The 22,939-nt window shown below is 52.7% G+C and overlaps 2 protein-coding genes across 2 annotated transcripts in view; one reads left to right on the forward strand and one right to left on the reverse strand.

The window, feature by feature from the left end:
* Positions 1-15,209, forward strand: part of XNDC1N (XRCC1 N-terminal domain containing 1, N-terminal like) — a 30,803-nt gene extending 15,594 nt beyond the window's left edge. Inside the window, exons 11-21 of the mRNA XM_045293095.1 lie at positions 1,642-1,848; positions 2,736-2,900; positions 4,244-4,418; positions 5,668-5,868; positions 5,970-6,132; positions 7,033-7,125; positions 10,716-10,908; positions 11,372-11,499; positions 11,604-11,682; positions 14,025-14,154; positions 14,748-15,209. Of these exons, the coding sequence (XP_045149030.1) occupies positions 1,642-1,848; positions 2,736-2,900; positions 4,244-4,418; positions 5,668-5,868; positions 5,970-6,132; positions 7,033-7,125; positions 10,716-10,908; positions 11,372-11,499; positions 11,604-11,682; positions 14,025-14,154; positions 14,748-15,133 (1,920 nt within the window). The 3' untranslated portion in view covers positions 15,134-15,209. The remainder of the gene's footprint in view (positions 1-1,641; positions 1,849-2,735; positions 2,901-4,243; positions 4,419-5,667; positions 5,869-5,969; positions 6,133-7,032; positions 7,126-10,715; positions 10,909-11,371; positions 11,500-11,603; positions 11,683-14,024; positions 14,155-14,747) is intronic.
* A 473-nt stretch (positions 15,210-15,682) lies between these two features.
* ART5 (ADP-ribosyltransferase 5) lies at positions 15,683-18,876 on the reverse strand. Its single transcript, XM_045293167.1, has 4 exons — positions 18,393-18,876; positions 16,768-17,497; positions 16,077-16,109; positions 15,683-15,995 (listed from the first exon to the last, which is right to left on the reverse strand). Exons 1-4 carry the CDS (start codon positions 18,447-18,449, stop codon positions 15,880-15,882), a joined length of 936 nt encoding a protein of 311 aa, XP_045149102.1. The 5' UTR covers positions 18,450-18,876; the 3' UTR covers positions 15,683-15,879.
* Positions 18,877-22,939: the final 4,063 nt, after the last annotated feature.

A 22,939-nucleotide genomic window follows, 5' to 3' on the forward strand; every position in this document is an offset into this window, starting at 1 on the left:
TGTGAAGGTCTTCTATGAAGTAGGAGAGCAACAGCCAAAAGGTGTGGCTAGGAAGGACTCTCAGTTTCATGCCTATATCCCTAGGGGCACCTAGTCTTGTGGTATCACAAGCCGTACCCAGAAGTCCCCAGGCGCTGAGGGTCGAGAGAGACCAATAGGTATAAGGTTGAAAAGCAGCTGGGCATTCAATGTCATAAGTTTTCTTTCTGAGTACCCGCTGGGTATCCAACCCCCACTACCCTGCAGAGCATTGTGTGCTGGGGATCAAAGGAGCCAGAGGACCGGGCTTTCAAGAGTGTGTTCACAAGCAGGGAGAGGGCCGAAGGGGGGCAACAGCGCACACCAGGACACTCAGCTTTGCTCCTTCCCTCTGGGATGCTGCCGCCTGGGCTTGCAAAGCCCTGCAGTCTGGTTCAGGAAGCAAGAGCTGTTGCGTTAAGGAAAGACTGACTCCGTGGAAGAAGCAGGAGTTGACTTAGCTATCAAAATGGGTGGTCTCATCCAGGTGAAGAGGAGCAAGGAGTAGCCCTGGAGTAGGGATGCAGTCCAGGTAAAGGTAGAGGCCAGGTGAGTGTGCGGAAGGGGTGCCCAAGAAGAGGGGGGCCCCTGCCAATAGAGGCCTGCAAGCAGGACCCAGCCAGGGCCCTTGAATACCAGCATTCCAGTTCAGTTCATCCTCATCCACTGCCACCCCGCTCTGTGCCAAGCAGACTTGGTTCCGGTCCTCAGAATTACCAGTTAGCAGGAAACAGACAAGAATGGCAAAATGAGGGCCTACGGCTGGACGTGGATTTGCCACAGGAACTGGTCAAGGACCATGTGGCCTCCCCTGGGCTGTGGCAGAGCAGGACCATGGCAAGCCCTAATTTCACAGCTAACCAGGAAAGGGGCCCTTCCAAAGGGCTTGTCACAGGTACAATTCCCCTCCTTTTTCGCAGAGGGACGCATAGCAAGGAAGCTGGGGGACAGTGCTGACCCAGCCTCCTGAGCCTGGATTCACTCCGGGCTAGTGCTTCACGTTACAACCCAGGGGGCAGGGAGTTCAAGATGAAAGAAAATGTCTGGAAACGGTGGTAGCAATTGGACACTACTGCTTGATGTGATGGAACTGCGCGATGTTCTATCTGTAAGAGCTCCCAATAAAATGATTAACTAAAAATAAACTGGGGGGTAGGGGGCGTTGAAGGTTAAGTGGCAGCAAGAACCACGAATTTGTTCCTGCATCTCCTGACACTGCTAGTAGGAGATCTCATAAGATAGGAGCACAGGAGAGGCCGGAGCAGGAGTCCAAGAGGGGCAGGAACCAGGGATGAGGAAAGGGAACTACAAAAGGATGGGCATGGCGACAGGCTTGGGGTTTCAGTGAGGGTGATGAAGCAGAGGTAGCTCCGGATGAGCATGGCGACAGGCTTGGGGTTTCAGTGAGGGTGATGAAGCAGAGGTAGCTCCGGATGAGCCAAAGCAACCGAGGAGGTAACTCATAGCCAGGAGACAGGTGAGGTGGCCGCTGACCCAAGGCAACATCCCATGAAGGAAAGCGGTGGCCCTAGGGCAGGACCCAGGCCCTAGCCCACCCAACTGCAGAGATAAATAGGGGCTGCGTCTACAAGGGGCCGGCACACACAGTCTGCTTCCCTGCAGCCAGAGTACATTGCGCTGGAGTCACTGAGCCAGGACTACGGCTTTGAGCTGCTGGGCATGTGCCGGAACCAGAGTGAGGTCACGGCGGTACTCAACGACCTGGGCGAGGGCAGCGAGACGGAGGCTGATGGCCTGGGCCAGGCCTTTGAGGAAGGCATCCCCAACCTGGCGAGGCTGCGGCTGGCCGTCAACTACAATCAGAAGCGGGTGAGTGGGGCCCTCACCCCTTGCCCTGCCACTTCTAGGTATCCTCCCTGCCAAGTCCTTTGCTGAGTCATAGGACCCTTCTTCCTCCTTGAATCTGAGCACCCTTCCAGCCAGGCTCTTGACCCCCTGGGGTCTCCAACTCCCCCTTCTTAGCATTCATCTAAGCCTTGAACCTCTGCCCAGCCCCTAGCAGACCCATCACTTACTAGAACCTTCCTCCTAGATCTTGACCCAGCTCTACATCTGATCTGCTGCTTCACTCTGGGCCAACCCTTCTCCCTTGTTCGGCCCCAATATCTCACTCTATACAGAAAGTAGACTAGACCTCTCAGGGCTTAGACAGCAAGTGATTCTAGTCACTGTCTCATTAAACACTCACACACGTACACACCCCTAACTGAAAACATGCTCCCCCTTTCAGCCTCCTCCAGAGCCTTAGTTCTCATTCTCCTCACCCGCCCTCAGATAGGCTCGCCCACCTGTGCCTTAAACAAAAGCCTTCCTGCCATCCAAGACACCAAAACCCCCTTCCCTGCTCCTCTCTCTCTCACGATCCTTCAGGCTATTCCTCTAAGAAGGCAGGGAACCGTGGGGTTCAGGGACTCAGGGACCCAACTTCACCCACCATAGGCTGACTTGTCAAGAATGTTGGTTCTAGAGGGCTCAGACAAATGCCCGAGTTCAGCTTCCCCCACAAAGAAGGAAAGCAAGGCCCAGAGTGGGAAAGGTCTGCCCACTTACCTGGCGAGTGACGCATCGGTCTTCTGGGCTGGCCGGCCCAGGGGGGAAGTCCGACTGGCTCAATCTCTGTGGCAGAGAAGTGAAGGCAGTGTACCCAAGTGTTCCTCTTGTCTCCCCCCACCTAATGTCCCCTCTACTCTGCTTAGTTCGTAGCACACCCCATCTGCCAGCAAGTCCTGTCCTCCATCTGGTGTGGGAACCTGGCCGGCTGGCGTGGAAGCACCACCCTCTGGAAGCTCTTTGTCGCCTTCCTCATCTTCCTCACCATGCCCTTCCTCTGCCTTGGCTACTGGCTGGCGCCCAAGTCCCGGGTACTGAGAATGAGATTCATGATCACTGTCATTTATTGAACACGTGTTTTCTACGGCCCTGACCTGGGCAGTTTTCCATTAAGTCACTGGAAGTGGCCTTGGAAGGTAGGTATGACAGCTCCCTAATCCGCGACACAGGGACTGCAAGGGCTCCATTTGTCCACGGTAGCAGTAAGTAGCAGAGTCAGGCTTTAAATCTGTCCCTCTGCCCCAAAGCCCAAATCCTATGCGCAGTAGTGTACTCTCCTAAAGAGGCCCTACCCCACCCTGGAAGACTTTTGGGACCTCTAGTGCACCCAGATATTTTGAATCCTTCACTCAACAAATACTTCTCTGAGATCCTCCTGTGAGCCAGGCCTTGTGCCCGGCACTAGGGATATCATGAAAAACAAGCTCTGCTAATGATTACCCAGGTAAAGAATAGAGAGAGGGATTCCAGAAAGTGGGGACCAAATGTATGAAGCCCATAAAACAGATTATAAAGCATTAGAAATTTAAAAGAATTCCATGCTGCAAAAGCCTCAGTCAAATAGAAAATGGCAATAACAACACCAATTTTAAAGAGCCTGCTCTCTAGTAGATGCTGACAAATAGTGACCCTACATTAAGGCTGTCAATCTTTGCCAATGCAGATAGCTTCAACTTTCTCTCCCTGAGTAGCTGGAGTGTTTGAACTTCCAATCTTGTGGTTAGCAGTGCAGCTCTTACCCAAGAGCACCGCCAGAGCAATAGTAAGTGCAAATGTGTGAGAAGGGCAGGGGCCAAATTGTGCAGCGCATCATAAACCATGGTGAGACATCGGGACTCTATGCCAGGGGTACTGGGGAGCCACGATCGAATTTTAATGAGGTGAGTGAAGCCATCCGTTCCGTGTTGGAGAACAGGCCTTAGTGGTACGAAGGGTGGATTGCAGAGACTCCCGGTCTGGAGAGGTGTGGGGGTGGGGGGTGGGGGGTGGGGAATGCAGGGATGCCACCCAGGTGCCTGGCCTGGATGTCTCAGTCATTTTCCGAGATGGGGACACAAGAGAAGGAGATCATTTGGGACAGGAGATAATGAATTTATTTTTAACTTGGTTGGGTTTGAGGAGAACCCCCACCCCTGCGCCCACCAAGGCAAACCTACTTCACCCGTGATTCTCAGTTTCTGATCTGAAAAATGGAACTCATAGCTACCACATCCAGTTGTAAAGGAAACAAAAGATATGAAAGTATTGGGCCTGATAGAGAGAGAGTCTCAATCCATGCCTTAACAAAAACTGAGTGAAAGAATCCAAGAAAGGGCGAGTCGTAGTGGGCGGAGCCTCCTAGGAGGGGAGAGCCATGCTCTGTTCCTCCCTCCAGCTGGGCCACCTGCTGAAGATCCCGGTACTGAAGTTCCTGCTGCACTCCGCCTCCTACCTGTGGTTCCTCATCTTCCTGCTGGGAGAGTCCCTGGTCATGGAGACCCAGCTCAGCACCTTCCGTGGCCGCAGCCAGAGCGTGTGGGAGATGTCCCTACACATGATTTGGGTCACAGGTACCTGTGTGGGGCTCTACATTTGTGGTCGCCTCCTTTGGGGTACTTCCTCACTTCCCCAGGAGAAGCGGTCCCGTGGGGGGAATCCACCGCCCCGCAGTACGAGCATCAGAGGTGACCTGATCGATGAGAACAGTCGGGAGCAACTCACTCCACCTGGTTAGGAAAGGCTTCACAGGGGTCATGCTGGACCTGAGCCCCCAAAAGGTATGAAGGCCATTCAAGGTGGGGTGGCCATGAGCGAGACAGCACATGGTGATAGCCAGGGGTCGGCAGGGTCGCTTGGTTAATGGGGTCCAGCTTCTGAGACCCTCACGCTCTCTGGCACTGAGCTCCGCCGAGAGACTGGCCCCTTCAAATCAATTGTCGGGAAATATTTGTCAACACTTATTGAGAGTGTGATTTTCTAGAAAAATCTGGCCGAAGCAGAATCATTATTTTGAAGGATAAATAAATAACAAGAGAGTTTTACTTTGTAATAAACTTGTTTCTTTTTCAGAGTGTTAGGTCTGTTAGATTCCCCCCCACCCCAAGTTAAACAACTCAGAAAACATATTAAAGATTTCAATTTGGGGGGCAGGGAAGGGAAAAAAGAGGAGCTGATACCAAGGGCTCAATAGGAAGTAAATGTTTAGAAAATAATAATGACAACATATGTACAAATATGCTTGATACAATTGATGTGTGGATTGTTATAAGAGCCTCCAATAAAATGATCTGTTAATTAAAAAAAAAAAGATTTCAATTTCGGGGAGCCCTAGAACTGATGGTGATTAAACTCATTTTAAAGGTGATTTAACCATGCAGGTGTGGGGTGTTCTAAAATTGATTGTGGTAATGATTGTACAGTTCCTGAAAAGACTGAACTATTGAATTATATGATATGTGGATTATGTGCCAATAAAACTGTAAAAAGCATTTTTTTAAATTTCAAATTAAAAAAATAAGCCACCCCCTCCCAATAAACAGCCTCCCCCAGGTGTGACCCACTCTCTGGATATCCGCTGACAGTGATCATGGCACAGGCACCTCAGAGGGTTCAACCGCTCAGGGAGGAGTATCTGTTTATTTTCACTGCAGCTCTCTGTGTACTTAAGGAAACAAATGCTTACGTTTTATCAACATACCCCCATGATGTCTTACCTCCAAACCTGTCCCCAGAGGCAGGGTCCACCCCCCGCCCCCCACAGAGACCTGAAAGGAGGAGAGCGCTGCGCCACGCGTGCTGAGCCGCTGTGCCCACTTTCAGGCTTCCTGTGGTTCGAGTGTAAGGAGGTGTGGATTGAGGGCCTGCGCAGCTACCTCCTGGATTGGTGGAACTTCCTGGATGTGGTCATCCTGTCGCTGTACCTGGCGGCCTTCGCCTTGCGCCTCCTCTTGGCTGGTCTTGCCCACATGCACTGCTGGGATGCGCCCAATGGGACTGCCTGCCATTATTTCACCACTGCTGGTGAGGGCCCCCCAACCCCAGCCCCACTCATTCAGAACCCCTAGGCCTCCTCCTCCTTGGCTCTCAGCCCCGGCCCCGTGCCTCCCACTCTCCATCCACAGAGAGAAGTGAGTGGCGCACCGAGGACCCCCAGTTCTTGGCTGAGGTGCTCTTTGCTGTCACCAGCATGCTCAGCTTCACCCGCCTGGCCTACATTCTGCCAGCCCACGAGTCGCTGGGCACGCTGCAGATTTCTATCGGCAAGATGATCGACGACATGATCCGGTGTGTACCGTCCCCTGCCAAGCCCACTCCTCCCTGACAGACTCCACTCGGTTCCAGTGTAGAATGCTCGTTCTTCACCATAGATTCCAGGGGCCTGTGAACCCCTGAAACTATGGGCAACGTTTAGAGTCTATGTGTAAATGGACAGTTCTCAGAGAAAGTCCCTAACAGCCATGGGGTTCTCAAGAGGCCCGTGGCCTGCCATCCGGGTAAGAAACACTACTAGCAGAAAGAGCCGGGTCTGGGAGTGCTGTCACTGTCTCTCTATGTGACCCTCTGGGGCCTCATTTTCCCCTTTGTGGCAAGGGCACTGAACTCAGGTCACTTTCCACCCTTCCCACTCTTAAAGCTGCTCTTTGAACCCCAGATATTCTCTGGTCTTTGTGGTGATTATCACCTAATAGTTAGAGCCAGATTGGCCTCTCACCCTACACAGAACCCAGAGTTAGTGCCTGCTCCCAGGAAGCCCCCTCCCAGAAGTGTGACTGGCGTGGGTTACCTTGGTAGGGAAAGCCCTGGTTAGATCGAAGGCCAGGTTTTGCTCAGTTTAGCTTGAAGGAGGCCCTCCCACTCCACCCCTGCACCTGACTCATCCACGCCTACTCAGAAGGACCCTGACTCCCACTCACCCCTCTACCGTCTCTCCATCTCAGCCCCTCCCTGCAAGACTGGCCCCTCCCCAACTTTGGTTGACAGAACTCAGTGCCCTTTATTGTTGCAGGGCTCTTGCTCTGGCACCCACTTTAAATCCCTTCTCACTTCCCTCCTCTGAAAAGCTCTGTTCCTAATGACAGTGGCAATGCATACTTGGCGGCACCATCCTCCCCCCTCCCCCCGCCCATGACTTCTCCCCGAGTGTGGAGACCTGCACTGACCCTTCCCTGTCACACCCTCTGCCAGGTTTATGTTCATCCTCATGATCATCCTGACCGCCTTCCTTTGTGGCCTCAACAACATCTACGTGCCCTACCAGGAGACGGAGCGGCTGGGCAAGTATGCCAGGGCAGAGGCGGGATGGGCAAATGGGCATCTGGGACCTTGAAGCTTTAGCGATCACTCTGCCTCCTCCCTCCCTGCCTCATCTATTTACCCAGTGATTAACTCCTTCATTGATTCACTCTGCTGCTAAGTCATTTGTTCATCTACTCATTCATTTATTCATCCTCTCACTTCTTCCCCAAACTTTATACTGAATAAAGAGTTGAGCCCTATGAAGCAGTGAAAAGAATAGTACGAGGACCATCTATATGCCCTCAGCTGGCTTCACTGATTGGTAACATGGCACCACATTTGCTTGATCTGTTGCTGTCTCTATCCTTTTTCTGAAGTATTTAAAAGCAAGTTACTGACATCAGTACTTCACCTCTAAGCAGTTCAGCACATCTCCTAAAAGCATAACCATAGAGCCGTTACCTCTCTCAAAGTTTTAACAGTAGTATCATGATTTTATCTATGATAACAGCCATTCACGTTTCCCCCCAATTGCGCTCCAACATTCTTCATAGCTCTTTAAAGGCCCAAGATGATCCCATCAGGACTCAGCCATTGCACTTTATTATCTGTCTCGTTTCCTTGAGTTAGAACACGCTTCTTACCTTTTCAACCTTTTCATTGTCTTTTATGACAAATGAACTTTTGTGAAGAGTGGATAAAGAGTTTTCCACAATTGGGATTTTCTCTCTTTTGGAAAAAACACAACCTAGTTGATGAGGGGAACTTCCCATCATATCATATCAGGAGGTACATGATGTCAGCAGGGTGGGTTGGTGCTGCCATTTGGTTAAGGCAGAGTTGAGCAAATCTCCCATCTTCTCCTTTTAGTAACGGGGAAACATGCTGAGACTGTGTGACTCACCCGCTCCCTTGCAAGTTCCCACTTCAGTAGCCACAGATGATCTTTACTTGAATGAGTTATTACAATGGTGGTTGCAAAATCACAGTTTTATATATTCTATATTCATTAGCTGGTATTCTTTATAAAGAAGTGCTTTCTCCTTGCCACTTTGAATATCAACCTGGAGTCCTGGTGACTCCATGTGGGTTAGGTGCTGGGCTATTAACCAAAAGGTTGGTGGTTCAAACCCACCAGATGCTCTAAGGGAGGAAGATGAGGCTATTTGACAAAGAGTTACTGCCTCAGAAACCCTCTGTGGGTCACAGTGAGTTGGAATCAACTTGATGGCAGTAATGTCATGGGATAGACTCAAAGATTTTAAAAATATAACAATAATCATTCTTTTTGATGATTAAATTGTCCTAAATATGGTCAATAATTAATTCTCATGTTTGCTTACTCATTCATTCATTCACTCACTCACTTTCTAAATTCATTATTTTTTAGTCATTCAGCCATTGGATTGCATTGGGTTTTTTGTTTCTGCTTTTTAAAAAACTTTTATTTTGATTTGGGTGAATGTTTGCAGAGCAAATTGGTTTTCCATTCAACACTTCATACCCATTTAGCTTCATGACACTGACTGCGATCCCCACAAGGCAAAAGCACTTGTCCCAGATCCCCCTTGTTCACCCTTTCCGTTTGTCCTTCTTTCCCGTCCGTCCCTTGTGCCTCCTGAGGAAACTGCTGCCCTTTGATTCTGTAAGGCGGCTTTGCCTTTGTGGTCTTGGTTTCTGGTCTCCGTTTGGTCTGGTTTGAGAAGACACCCGCCCTGCCACCTTCTTTGGAGGCGGTCCTGCTATGGAGAGCATAGGCCTGTGCCAAGGAGCTGCAGCTTGTACTGGTGATGAGCGCTGTGGAAAAGGCAGGCGCAGGCCGAGGGTGCCCTGAGGAGGAGTACCCTGCTTCTGTCTTGGGCGCTCAGCGAAGCCTTCATACCTAAAGGGGAATCTGGGCTCCTTCTGGAAGGGCTATTGAACGTCAGAAGAGACAGGGCTCCCCAGGAAAAGAGGAGGGGTAGCCCACAACTGGGAGCTACATTACTCGCTGCCATCAAGTCACCGCCGACTCTTAGTGAGCCCCTGTGGGCTCCGAGACTATGGCTGGTCATGGGAGTAGCTCTGTCTTTCTCCCACGGAGCTGCTGGTGGATTTGAACTGCTGATCATGCGGATTGCAGCCCAACAGGTAACCACTAAACCTGGAGTAAGTCCCCTATTGTGAACACGTGGAGGAAATGAGGAGTGACGAAACTGGAGAGGGTAGCAGGCACCAGGCCTTACAGCTTGAAGGCTTTGCTAAGAAGCTGAGCTTTCTCCAGCAGGTCAAGGAATTCCAAGTGGGCCCCAAGCAGTCACACAATTCTGAAGTCACATGGTTCAACTTCCTGACGGTCTCACTGATGCTGCCGAAGGAGCCACGCTAGGATATTGGTCAAGGCTTCTCGTCGCTCCAGTGTACACGTAGACTTTATTCAGATCACTTGTCTTACCCAGAATCCTTGGTTCTGTGCTGGCTTCAGGACGTCAGCTTAACGGAACGGAGCTTGCACAGTTTAAAGCTGTCCCGTGAAGCCATCGTGCTAGGGCTAACAACTACACATTCCAGTGGCTTCATGACTCCTGGTGGTTTCTGACACTGCGCAGTAGTGAGGGAAGACTTCACCTCCCTGGGTTATTCATTCATGGGTGGCAGCTTAGTAAGGCAAATATGTAGTCACTAAAAAATCTCAGGGAGGCTACATGGTGGACATCTGGACTGAGGATCGTTAGGAACATGTCATGTTGACCAGCAGAAGGGCAAGTGCACCAGACAGCGCCTCCCAGCTGTCACGTGGAAGATGAAGGAGCAGGTAAAAACATGAGGCCAGGTGGCCAGGGTGTTGCAGTAACCTGGGCCTGAGCTGGAGGGGATAAGACAATTTACATACGGTCAACAGGAGAGAGTGTCTGTGGTTAAGCCTGTGACTAGTACACATGTACATTCTGTTGAAGGGGGAACAGGGGAGTCGAGTTCAGGAAGGGCTTCCTGGAAGAGGTGGCACAGCAATTACTACCACCATCACCTATCGATCATCCAGACCAGTAGTCAGCAAACCGCAGCTCTCTGTGGTTTGTGAGCCCTATGGGGCTCTGGAGTAAAATTGAAAACAATTTAAAGGATATTATCCAGCTCATGGTGATTTCATTTGCCTGTAAAAATATTTGTATGGCTCTCAAATAATTCCTAAATTGTTATCAGGGGCAGGATTGACTCCTCAGTCTCAAAGTTTGGGATCTAGATCATGGTCTCCTTGTTCTTAAAGATACCTCCCAGGCCCCCAGACCAGGGAACACCCAAGTTCTACAACTCATTGCACCCTATGCTGCTCCTTCGTAGCACTTACTGTAATTTTCCAACGTTGTCACACATAGTGGCTACTCGCCCTCCTTGAGGACAGGGACTGCTCTTGTCTTGTTTCTGGCTCTGTCTTTAGCACGTATGGCACTACTGTGTGCGCCCTAAATGTCAGTTGACTAAAAGAATACAAGTCGGAGGTGAGAACCAGCAAAGGTTGGCGGGCGGCCAGGGCTACTCGGAAGCAGACTGCCTTTGTCAGGATCCTGGACGCCTGGGAAGATGGTCCGAGCAGAGCTCAGGCTCATCTCTCACCCGTGCCTTGTTTTCCTTTCCTTGACCTGGCGTGTTAGTTTCAACGAGACATTCCAGTTTCTGTTCTGGACCATGTTTGGCATGGAGGAGCACAGCGTGGTAGACATGCCTCAGTTTCTGGTGCCTGAATTTGTGGGCCGCGCCCTCTACGGCATCTTTACCATCGTCATGGTCATAGTGCTGCTCAACATGCTCATTGCCATGATCACCAACTCCTTCCAGAAGATTGAGGTACGTGACCTGAGGTCAGTTTAGGTAGAGCAGAGAGGGAGAGGGAGGAATAGATGGAGAAGAAGAAAGTGAAAGTGGTCGAGGCCCTTGGGTTCCTGAGACTTTGAGCAAGTTCCCCTCTTGATGCCTCATCTTCCTCATCTGTTAAAGGAGGGTCTCAGGCTACCAGAATCTCAGGACACTAAGCCCCTACCTCACGCTAACAGAGTTGTGGAACAGTAGGTCGGATTGTGAGAAGAGGGAGGGAAGCAGACGTGTGGGTTAGAACTGGAAGGGTAAAAATAAGATGGAGAGGTGAGGCAATGGAGGTGATCTGTGAGGATGGAAATCAGAATCGGGGAGAGGTCAACACTATGGAGAATAAGAGGTGTGAGCATGGGGGAAAAGAGAAGGCAGATTGAGTGGGCTAAAGGGCTGGCTACCAAAGTGATCCTTGCACCATCTCCTACTTCCTGGTCCCCAGGATGATGCTGATGTGGAGTGGAAGTTTGCTCGATCCAAGCTCTACCTGTCCTACTTCCGAGAGGGGCTGACACTGCCCGTGCCCTTCAACATTTTGCCCTCTCCCAAATCCGTCTTCTACCTTCTCAGGTGATGACCTCCGATTTCTCACCCCCTAGTCACCCAAAAATTCACCCCACATCACCCCCAGCTTCTTTACCAAAACTAATCCCTTCCCACTATCTCACTCTCAGGAGAATTGTCCGGGTCATTTGCTGTTGCTGTGCCTGCTGCAAACCCAAGGAGCCAGACTATCCCCCAGTGCCCACCTTCGTGAGTACCTTGTCGGTTGTTTCGCTCCCTGACATCTGGCCCTCAACCCTCCTGTCTATTCTGTCTTCTAATTATCGGCACATTCTTGGCTTGTCTGTCTTTTCAGTAGGTCTCCCTAGCCTCACTCTCTCCTGGGGTTTCCTTTCCCCCCCTTCTGCCTAAGCCATCTCCTAAATTTCTAACCCTATTGTCACTAGGCTTGAATAAGTTCAACTCCACCCTTCTCCCAAGCACCAACACATTCTAAACTTCAGACAAGCCTTTTATCCTAAACTGAGCCATGTATCAGAGAGGCAAGTCCTCCCACATACTTGTGAATTTAAGTTTAATAGGGGGGAAAAAAGGTTGCTAGAGGCCTGAGAAAGGGCTCTAGGACTGCAAAGGACTCAGGGACCCGTTGTATTGCCCCCTGACCAGTCTGGAATGGACGTAAAGCCCCTGCCTAATTCAGACCATCATGACTCAGGTCTGTGGAGCGTTCTAGCCCCTTAACATTGTTTACCCTGAGGATCTCTTTAAGCTGCAGTAGGAGTTAGCAAACTTTTGGGATAGAAGAGTCGGTCCTGTTTCTCACAACAGTTTAAACATTCTTCAAGAGCCATAAATGTATTTTTACAAATGAAATCACCATTATTTTAATAATATCCCTTAAAACATTTCAATTTTACTTCAGCGTCACATGTACACACCAAAAGACCCGCATATGGCTTGAGAGCTGCAGTTTGCTCACCCCTAAGCTAGAGCCTCCCTTGCACCACAAGTCATCTCTCAAGCTCTGGGGTCTCTGGATAGACAGATACTCCGGCTGGTCAGTGCTTTGTTCCACAAACACTTACACATATATTGGAAGCAGCAATATACATAACGGTATGTTGAAGAGCTGAAGTAACAGTGACTTTGTAGTTGTATAGAATGACAAGCATAGGATAGAAAGAAGCCCCAGACCCAACCTCAGGAACCAAAGAGGCTTTCCAGAGCTGCTGAAGGTAGATCACGATTCTGAAGGTAGACAGGAAGTAGAGGGAAGGATAAGATCAAGAAGGGAGCTCTGGGCTCAGGCAACAGGTTTGCGCAAAAGCACAGAGAAAGCAGGATGCGTTCAAAAAAGTCCATGCCTCCGATTCCCCAGATCCCACCCCAGCCTGCCTCCACACTTTCCTTGTGAACATCTCCCAGATCTGGAACTCCCACATCCAGGATTACCACCCTTCCGGGCTCTGTTAGGGTTACCTGAGGCACGTTTGCAGGCTGCCTGTCAGGGTTTCTTCTGCCCTTGGGCAATACTCTTGCCTCTCCTGAGGTGTAGCATTCAGTTCCCTGGCCCTTTGCTTGTCTGTCTCACTGTGATGAGCAGAGACACTACGTTCGCTAGATGACTACAGACCAACCAGACCTCAGTCCGCCACTGCATCCCCACTGAGGTCCCAGCCACCTTCGCCTCACTAGCATGCTCTGGGTTGGCCCAGTCAGGCCCCTCCCTCCTCCCTCCCTGTCCTGCAGCCTCAGGAAAAGGAAATGCTTTAATCTTCTGTGGCTGAGAAGGGCTGTCATTCTCTCTCTTAAACTCTGTCTGCTCCAGCTCTTTCTCCTTTTAAGATAGTTAATTAATTTTAATTTTAATTTTTGTTATGGAAGTAAACAGGCTAACTATAAAGTACTTAGAAAATAGAGGAAAGTATTTTAATTAAAAAATAATAATAATTTAAGAAGGTGTAAAGCCCCTACTCTACAGCAGGCACTGTGCCACCCTGTGAGGCAGGTCTGATTACCATCTCCATTTTCCACGTGGAGACCCTCACGCAGGGAGAGGCTGAATCATGGGCTGAGGCACATGGCTGCGGAATGACTGAGCTGGCCTTGACTCCATGTCTCCCAAGTCCAGTGCTCTGCCGCTGCCGCCGCCGCCGCCAGTCATCTGCCCCATCTGGTATTGTCCCCAAACCAAATCCAGACCAGAATCAGCCACTCTAGTTTGCACAAGCACGTCCATGCAGATGCCTCCCCACGTCCCCAGCTCGACCTCTCTGTAGGATTTGAAGGACAGGGTTAGCCTCGACTGACTCACCCCAAGAAAAGCAGGAGAGGAAGTTCAGCTCAGCAATGCCCTGCTCAGTCTATCTTTGACCACCCCCCCTTCACCTTCCAGCCCCCACCGTCCGTGTGTGCCTGTCCTTTTATCCACCCCTGTGAAGGCAGTGGACCCGGGTCTGGGTGTGTGGCCTCCAGGGACTGCAAGCCTGCACAGGTTCTGCCTCCGTCCTTGATTGCCTACAGGCAGAGCTGAGGACGAGAGGATGCTGGAGGTGGGCAATCTCTCCCACCCTCTTGTCTTCCTGCTCCAGGCCAATCCCGGGGCAGGAGCAGGGCCTGGGGAAGGAGAAAAAGGATCCTACCGGCTTCGAGTCATCAAGGCCCTGGTCCAGCGCTACATAGAGACGGCCCGCCGTGAGTTTGAGGAGACTCGTCGGAAAGGTTAGTTGTCCATGCCAAGCTTTCCCCCTTCCTGAGACAAATGCTCACCTCCAGACTCATAGCCCTCACCCAGCCTGCATATAGATGTCTTCCCATTCTCCCCTGCTCTTAGAAGCCCCTTGCAGTCAGTTTCCCCCTGGACGGCTCAGGAGTGCATTCTGCCGTTTCATTTACTCCCTCTCACTCACTCTCCTTCCCCATCCATTCATTCGTGTACCTTAGGGTTCGTTTCCAATACTGAATCACTTGGTTGCCGTTTCAACCAACATTTATTGTTTGTTCCAGGCGCTGCATTTGGGGGTGGGGGGCTGTGTTTCCCAAAGTGTTTCGTGCCCTCCCCTGAAGGGCACTGCAGTGACCCAAGGGGGCTGCAAAAACAGACACCTACACTTCATCCTGGATCATGGGCTGTAGTACAAACGGTTTTAATGGCCAGAGGGGTGAGGGGCACTGAGTACGTTTTGGTATTGGTTTGTTTTCTGGAAAGGGAGAAGTAGGTCAAGTGCGTTTGAAACCCTGGGGTGCTGTTGGGGAAGAAGTGGCACAGGGGGGACTTCGTTTGAGGCCTGCTCCTAATGCTCCGTACCCTGCAGACCTGGGCAACAGACTGACGGAGCTGACCAAGACCGTGTCTCGACTGCAAAGTGAGGTTGCTGGAGTGCGGCAGACCCTAGCAGAGGGACGGACACCCCGGCCCCCCGATGGTGCCAGCATCCTCTGTCGTTACATCACCCGAGTGCGGAACAGCTTCCAGAACCTGGGGCCACCCATCCCTGAGACCCCAGAGCTGACCGTGCCGGGAGTTATGGAAACCCAAGCATCTTCAGAAACAGGACCCCAGGACCCTGGAGAGTCTGGCCCCTCCTCCCCAGCTCATGTGCTGGTCCACAGGGAGCGGGAAGCAGAGGAGGCTGAGGACCTGTCCCAGGAGTCAAAGGGGGGGGTCCTAGGCAGTGGGAGGGCCCCTTCTGTTGTTTAGTAGAACAGCCTAGATGAACTCAGTACAGCTGTGTTGCTTTCTTTGCCTTAATACAATGTGTGTTCTGGATGCCAGATGTCCCCGGTGTCTGAGAATCTCTGCTTCTGGATCTCTGGAGGGTCCCCTGGCCCCCACAGAAATGGGTACCCGAGGGAGAAGGGCAGCGATGTCCCAGGGATCCATCTGGGGCTCCGGGGCCTACTCAGGGCTTCCTCAAATGCTTTGGTGGCAAGAGATCTGGATCAGGAGGCAGAGGCCTGGTTGCCAGACTAATTCTCTAACCCTGGGCCAAGGGCTTCCGTCTCTCCCTTTTCCACCCTCACCCGACAAGTGGGGTTGAGGAATTCAGCCCCCCCTCAGAGTTGCTTTGAGGGTCTTCTGACTGCTAACACTTCTGGCTTTGTGGATTACAATGTGTGGCGGTGTGTTTGTCCTTTGGTCCTGAGCCTGGCGGGCACAGAGCAGGGCAGTTGCTCCAGCCTCAAGGAAAAAAACAGTCATGAAATGTGACGCCTCTGCGCTGCAACACGATTTAATCGAGTGGCCATCATAGCACTGCCCTTGTTGTCCCCGGAAGTTCCCTGCTCAAAGTGAGGTTCCCTCCACCTTGTCTGGCCTCGGGTCCTCCCACGTGGGTGCCGAGCCTGGGGAGATGGCTGCTAGGACTAGCTCAGGAACCATGTTCTTACTTCGAAGCTCTTTGAAGGCCCTCTTCTCCGTATGAGAGCCACCGATTCCCAGGGCTCCTAAAGGGCAGGCGATGGGCTTTCAGCTCCTAGGAACTCCCCGGGGGCCAAAAGCATGGTCTTCTGAGACAGCCGAGAGAAGGCCTCCTCAAGAGGGGTGTCTGGCTGCTCCCCTTCTGCAGAGAGAAGGAAAGCAGCTGAAGGGCTTGGCAGTGGGAGTGGAAACAGCTGAGGGCGGGGGCAGATGGGTGACTCACTTGGTGCCAATACACAGTTCCGCCTCTTCTGCCCTGGAACAGACCGCATGGTGAGGCCTCCCTGTCGACAGACCCTCATATCCCAAACTTCCCTTCCCACCAGGCCCCAGCTCGGGCCCCCTACCTCTCAGTTCATCTTTCTCTTCTCCTGAGTGCAAACTGCTGGTTTCCCTTCCTCCTCTGTTCCTTTAGAACTTTCCAGGTTGTCCAGCCCTCCCTGCTCCCACCCCAGCCCATCACTCCTCCATTCTGTCCCCTGCCCGCTAATACCCCGGACCAGCGCTTCTGCCTTTGTCTTGTCAATCCCCCCTCCACCCCCGCCACCCCCACCCTCCAGCCCGCAGCCTCCTGAGAGCTGAGCAGTCTTCATCCTGGCTCTTTCCTCTGTGTGCTAACCTCCTGGACCAGGGTCTTCTCATTAAGGCCAAGGCGAAAGCAAGGCAGCACTGTCCTAGGCTGGGCTATCTAGAGCTAGCAGACGGAACCTTTACAGAACATCTATGAATGCCCGACAGCAGTCACGGGTCCAGGAAACACGGAGAGCTTGTAGTCACAGAGGCCAATAAGCCTGGCTGGTTTCTCCCCTCAACTTTCCCCCATTAACCAAGTGGGTCGCCTGGAAGACTTGGGGGGTTGCATCAGGATATCCTGCCCTATTCCACACTCCCTGTCTCCCCCATGCACAGCTCACCACCCAGGTAGGCACAGTTAAAGTGGTTGCAGGTCTGATTATAGCTCCTGAGAGTCACTAGGTTCCGGGCTCCATCCCGGAAGAACCTGGTGACCATGAAGACTTCGTGGGGAGGAATCAGCACCTCGCGCTCTTCAGGAAAGACAGACAGGGCCTGGATAGGAGCCCCATAGCAAGTCCTTAGAGAGAAGAGGGTGGCATTACTAAATTTTCGGGCCACTGCCTCATCCAGGGAACTGGAGGCAAACTGGCCAAAGCGGACGGAGTCCCCAAGCCTCTTGGGTTCAAAACGCAGGCTGCCCACACCTCGGAATACCACCTCGCCAGCTTCCCGGTCACAGCCACTGTTGGCCCGCAGCAGCTGCAGGGCCCGGGTCAGGTAGAAATGCAGCGCCTTGAAGGGGAAGTGCCTCATGTAGAGTTCCCGAGAGCCACCACCGGTTCGCACAGCCTGATTCAGCTCCGAGTACAGGGTGTTGGAGGAGTTGGTGTAGACCATGATCGCCACCGCGTGCTGGGCCTGGAAACCCGGCGGCAAGGCGAGCCCTGGGCGCCTGACTTCCCAGGCCGCCTGGGCTGCCCCCCAGGCCTTCCGCAGCAGAGCGTGGGAGGCCATCTCCTCCTGAAGCAGGGAGGCTGCCTGCTCCTCCATCTCCTCCGAGCAGCCCGCATAGGCATCATCAAAAGTGTCTGGGGCCAAGCCCAGGGACAGGACGGGGACAGCCTGGACCTATGGAAGTAACAGGAGCCACACAGGAAAGGGGGTAAGTTCAGAGCACTGGACGGGCTGGGTGCCAGATGAGCTCAGAAACGGAACCTCATTTCCATAGCTGGCTATCTGGTGTATGCGAACAGTTTGGCGAGGGTGCAGGAAGATGCTTTGGAGTCAGACAGACATGGATCCAAACCCTCACTACCATCTACGAGCCGAGCTGGGGGATCTTGTGCAAGACAGAAATTTTCTGGATTTCAAGTTTACCGCCTATGAAGTAGGGATCCATCCTAGTTCACAGGATTACTGTGAGGATTCACAGAGCTTTACTTGGCGTCAGAGAGCACCCTGCACCCTGAGGGGGCAGGGGAGGTGGTGTAGATGACCTCTAAGTGCTTTCCTGGCTTTAAGACTCAGTTCACAGAGTCTTAAATGTTTATACAAATGTTTAGCCAATGCCAACATCCCCCCTGATCCCAGACCCCTTCCTTGCTCCTCAGACACGTTCCCCCTCCTCCTCAGGGAGCTGTCCAAGATGCTCAGCTGAGATCCCAGAGTCCTCTCTGCTTTCGAAGCCCTTATCCCTGAACCTGAGGGGAGGGATGGGGAACGTCAACAGGACTGCAGCACACAGGGAGCCCAATGGTTCTGCTTCTGTGGAACCTTTGGAGGGGAGGGGAGGGGAGGGGTGTGAAATGAGGAGGGTCGGTGAGGAAGCAGGGGTGGAGGCAGAGACACTGGGAGTGGCTCAGTGAATTACCTGGGAGCTCCTGGTAGGGATGGAGGTTCCTGAGAGGAAAAAGAGTAAGCGGGGTGGGGTCCTAGGGAAGCGTCCCTACGAGATGTGCTGTATCAGCTCTTCAGGCTCTGTCCCCCAACTACCTTAGTGGCACAGGTGGTTCCCCACAGGTACCTGCCGTAGGGGTTGGAGGCCGATGCAGCTGAGGGCCATCAACAGAGCCACCCACATCTCTCCTGGGGCAGACTCAGGAGGACGAGGTCTGGTTGGGACTGGCAGAGGCTGAATCCAGGCTTCGATGGGCTGAAGGGTGGAGACCTGGACCCCTTCTTCGGTGGCGGCGTGAGGGGGTTTCAGGTCACGAACTGGGGGAAGCAAGGGCGGGCCCGGGTGTGGGCGGGCCCTGGCCTTCACAGTCCCGCAGCACCACGGAGGGTCTCAGCTCCTACTCCTGGACGCCCCATGCTGAGCGGCTGTGGTCCTCATACGGTTTTGGCCAATGCAGAGGAAAGTGGGAGGGGGCCGAGGCCCACCCAGAGGTCGCGGAAACGGAGCGAGATGGCGCTCTGGTGGCAGGGCAGCACTGTCCCTGGAGTCCGCTGATAAACAAAATACCCGAGGCTAACTATAGCCCCCGCGACAGTAACTGGACACCGCCCTTCCCCTTTGGTTTACTGGGGATTTGGGGGCAGCGATAGCGGTACAGGGGCGAGGGGAGTAACTTCCCAAGAATGGTGGGTACCTTCTCAGACACCTCTGCCGCCGAGGTGGGGAGCATACTCGGGAGACTGGACTTCTCACTCGGGTGGGCCCTGACCTAGCTGGGCCCTGGCTGCCGGACCGCTAGGCCCCAGGACCCACGTGCGGGTTCCACAGCTCCGCCCCCCTTAGAGGTCACAGCTTAGGCACTGGCTCATTTGCTTTCAATTTGCATATGGCTTCAGCTATGGGTCACGTGCTCTAGTGAATTGAGTCTTGGGTCCCTCTCCTTCCTAGACCCCTTCCCCTATCTCTCTGAGTCCATAAAGCTGGACTAGATGCAGAACTCTGCCTCAGATCCTCAGGGTCCAGCCTGCGCCCTTCCCCAGGCCCTCTCTGATGACTCCCAGACCCAAGCCATCTGAGTGTTTATAAGCACAGTCTTTCCCCCACCTCCTCTGGGCTCCTCTATAAATACCCTGGCTTTGAAGCTCCATCAGAGGTCACAGGAGAAGAGGCCAGCTGGAACGCAGTAAATGGCCAGCTGACAGCCAGGGCATTAGGCAGGCCGCCACTCTCTCACGGTGGCCGCAGGAGTTGAGGGCCGGGAATGTCAGATGCCCACTGCTGGAGCTGGGGTGCAGGGGGTAGGTGAGACCTACCCAAAGGCCTCCATTCTGATGTGCTCATCATTTAGCCCCACCCCTGTCCACCCCGCCTCTTCAGATGGTCAACCAAGTTTCTTTTTCCCCAAATCCTTCATGTGGACCAACAGGGAAGACAAATATATGGCCACACTTGAGGAAAGAAGGGAGAGAGGCCTCCCCCCACACAGTGCTTATTACACAAACACAGCTTCAAGACCAGTTCTTCTGACCTCCTCCAATGAGACTGGCCATCCCAATGTCCCCATAGCTTAGATTTTTCCGGAGTCCTTCTACTGTTTGTCATTATGACAAGCCACCTCTGGGCTACGTGGCCTGCCTGCCTCTCTCCCTGGAGGGACCTGCGTGTTCGTAGTGGCTGGAAGAGAAGAGCCTGTCTGGATGCAGCGGCCAACCGCTTTGTCCCCCTTGCTTTCTGGCTTTGGGAACTGCTTCTCCCCCGCTGAACCCTGAAACCCAAGAAAGACCCCAAGAGATGGACTCAAATGTACTCACTGGACAGAGGCCAAATTGGGACAAAAAAGGTCTCCAAGGTCACATGTCAAGCCAGTGGTGGGGACGAGAGCCACCATCTAACATCCTTTGTCCAGGAATCTCTCCTTGCCCCTAAGGGGAGTCCCACAGTTCATGTGAAAGGAACACAAGGTCGGTAGATGCTCTCTGAGGCCTTCTCGGTCCCGTCCCTCGTCTGATCAGAGCATGGGACCGAAGTCGGTGGGGAGGCTGTGGAGGGCAGTTGTTGAGCCTGGATCCTCCATGTCTCAGCCCACTTTCATTTGGCCTCAAGGATTCCCCTTTTCAGGTGAGGAGCACTGGCCCAGGGCAGACTGAGTGGAAGCTGGTGTTAGGGGAGTCCCACAGTTCATGTGAAAGGAACACAAGGTCGGTAGATGCTCTCTGAGGCCTTCTCGGTCCCGTCCCTCGTCTGATCAGAGCATGGGACCGAAGTCGGTGGGGAGGCTGTGGAGGGCAGTTGTTGAGCCTGGATCCTCCATGTCTCAGCCCACTTTCATTTGGCCTCAAGGATTCCCCTTTTCAGGTGAGGAGCACTGGCCCAGGGCAGACTGAGTGGAAGCTGGTGTTGCTGAACTTTGAGGAGCCATCCATAAATAGATGGGGAGAGTGTCACATTTCTGAGCAGCTGTTGGGGGGAGGGGACAGGGGAAATTGACAGTATAAAGGAGAAGCCTGTCCCCCACTTCCCCTGGTTGTCAGAGCAAGAGCCTAGCACCAGCTTCCCCTCCCTGGAAAAGGCTCAGGTAAGGAATTTATCACCCTCCTTCCTGGAGCTGGGCAAGGAAAGGAGTTTTTAGGGGGCATTTGGGAGCCCTGCTGGTAGTGGGCTGCTAATAGAAAAGGCCAGCAGTTTGAAACCACCAGCAGCTTCACAGAAGAAAGACAGAGCTTTCTATAACTGTAAAGTGTAGCGGTCTCAAAACTCACAAGGGCAGTTCTAGTCTTACAGGATCACTCTGAGTCGGCATCAACTTTGGTTTGGAGTTTGGGGAGATGAATGGAGTTTTGGCATACATGGAGGGAGTTGGGGGAAGGCCTCTGATTGGAGAGTCAGGGCACTCTGAGCTACTTGACAGTTTGGGGAAAGATTTGGAGGTCAATGCAGAGTATTTTCCTCAAAGGGAATATTCAGCAAGTGCCTGGATTGGGGGAAGGAAGTGCCCTGGACAAGATCAGGGCAGGGGCTATATAAAAAGAAGGACTGTCCCTGCCCCTCTACTTCTTTATCTCCTGTGTTCTCACCAAGCCGTTAGCCTGGCCCTGCCCCATGTTTCTTCAACACTGGTGGCCAAAGTCGGCAATCCACCTTCTCTACAGTAATCTACACTGTGAACTACACCCTGAAAGCCTCCCAGACGCTCAGCAAGCATTCCCTAAGGGCTCACCTGTGCCTGGTTCTCTGGCTGAGCCCTGGGAACAGGGAAAAGATCCTGCTGCACCCCTGCCCCCAAAGAGCTCACAGCCTGTGGTGGGAGACACACCCACAGAAGGTCAGCACAGTGGTTTAGAGGGTGGCAGGGGAAAGCATATGGTGATATAGGAACCCCAAGGAACCTGGAGTGGGTGACCCTGATTTAAGCCTTGAAGAAAGAGGAGCCAGGAGAAGGTCATTCTGGGTAGTATGTGCACAGCCATGGCGAGGGAAATTTAGTTCTGTACTTCGGAGGCAAAGAAGTCTGCTCAGGCGGTTGACTCTGTTCTTTGGGTACGGAGAAATTTTCCAATTTGGTTAGCAGTTCTCATCTCTTCTCTCATGACTCTCATTCTGCATCTTGACCCTTTATTTTGAGATTGCTTGGGCACAGAGGGCTTATAAACAGGTAAGTGACATGATCAGTTTGAATTTCACAAGCCCAGCTCCCCAGCTCTGTGGAGAGTGGCTCTGCAGCAGGGACAGTGAAGGCAAAGGGATCTGAGAGGAGGCAGGTGCAAACCTGAGGCAGGGCAGAGAAGGGAAATGTAGGACGCCTCCATGTTGTGCCTCACCGTGGTTGGAGACGGCATTCATGCTTGATGAGTAATTGAAAGGACAGACACCTGGGTGAGCCGCTCAGGTAACTGGCTGAATGAAACTCTTCAAACGGCAGGTTAACAGCAACTACACCGAGCCAGATAATGCCCAAAGGGAAACTTACCACAAGGATCTGAGGGCATCGCCCAGAACCCAAGGGCCAGCAGTGAAGAGCCTCCAGGAATCCAGAGGGAGCTGCACTTGGCCTGTGCTTCAGCGTCACCTCCAAGCAGCTCTCTCTCTTCTCATCCCTTTCTTTCCTCTTTCCATGGTGATCTCATCATTCCCGGAACCAGTACCTTCATGACTCCCAAGTCTCTTTTCTTCTGGTCCGGTCTGCTACCTCCTGGAGATGTCTGGCCCTGGACCGTTCCTAAGTTCCAAACAACTCATCATTTCCGCTCCAAACCTTCTCATTCATCAAATACCTTTTTCATTGAGCACCTCCTACATGCCAAGGAGCCCTGGTGGCGTGTTGGGTTGTGATCCCCAGGGTTGGCAGTTTGAAACCACCAGCAGCTCCGAGGGAGAAAGACTGGGCTTTCTACTCTCAGGAATGGCTGCAGTGGGTCACTCTGAGTCAGCGTTGACTGGATGGCAGCGCGTTTGGTTTTGATGACATGCCCCACATGAGCTTTTACAGTCCCTGCTGCTCCTCTCCTGTGCTTGCAACTTGGAGAGAGCAGACCTGCGTGCCACCCTTGATTTTCCTCTTGTTGCTTCCTATGTCATTCCCACCAAGTCCAGAAGATTCTGCCTAGTAATTCTGGGTCCACCCTACTTAGGCCACATCATCCAAAGTCCTTAGTTGGACTTCCCTGTCGTAAGAC

Source organism: Echinops telfairi, unplaced genomic scaffold (genome assembly GCF_000313985.2).
Source record: "Echinops telfairi isolate 266 unplaced genomic scaffold, ASM31398v2 ScPeMD7_1713;HRSCAF=2227, whole genome shotgun sequence".
Classification (NCBI taxonomy): domain Eukaryota; kingdom Metazoa; phylum Chordata; class Mammalia; order Afrosoricida; family Tenrecidae; genus Echinops; species Echinops telfairi.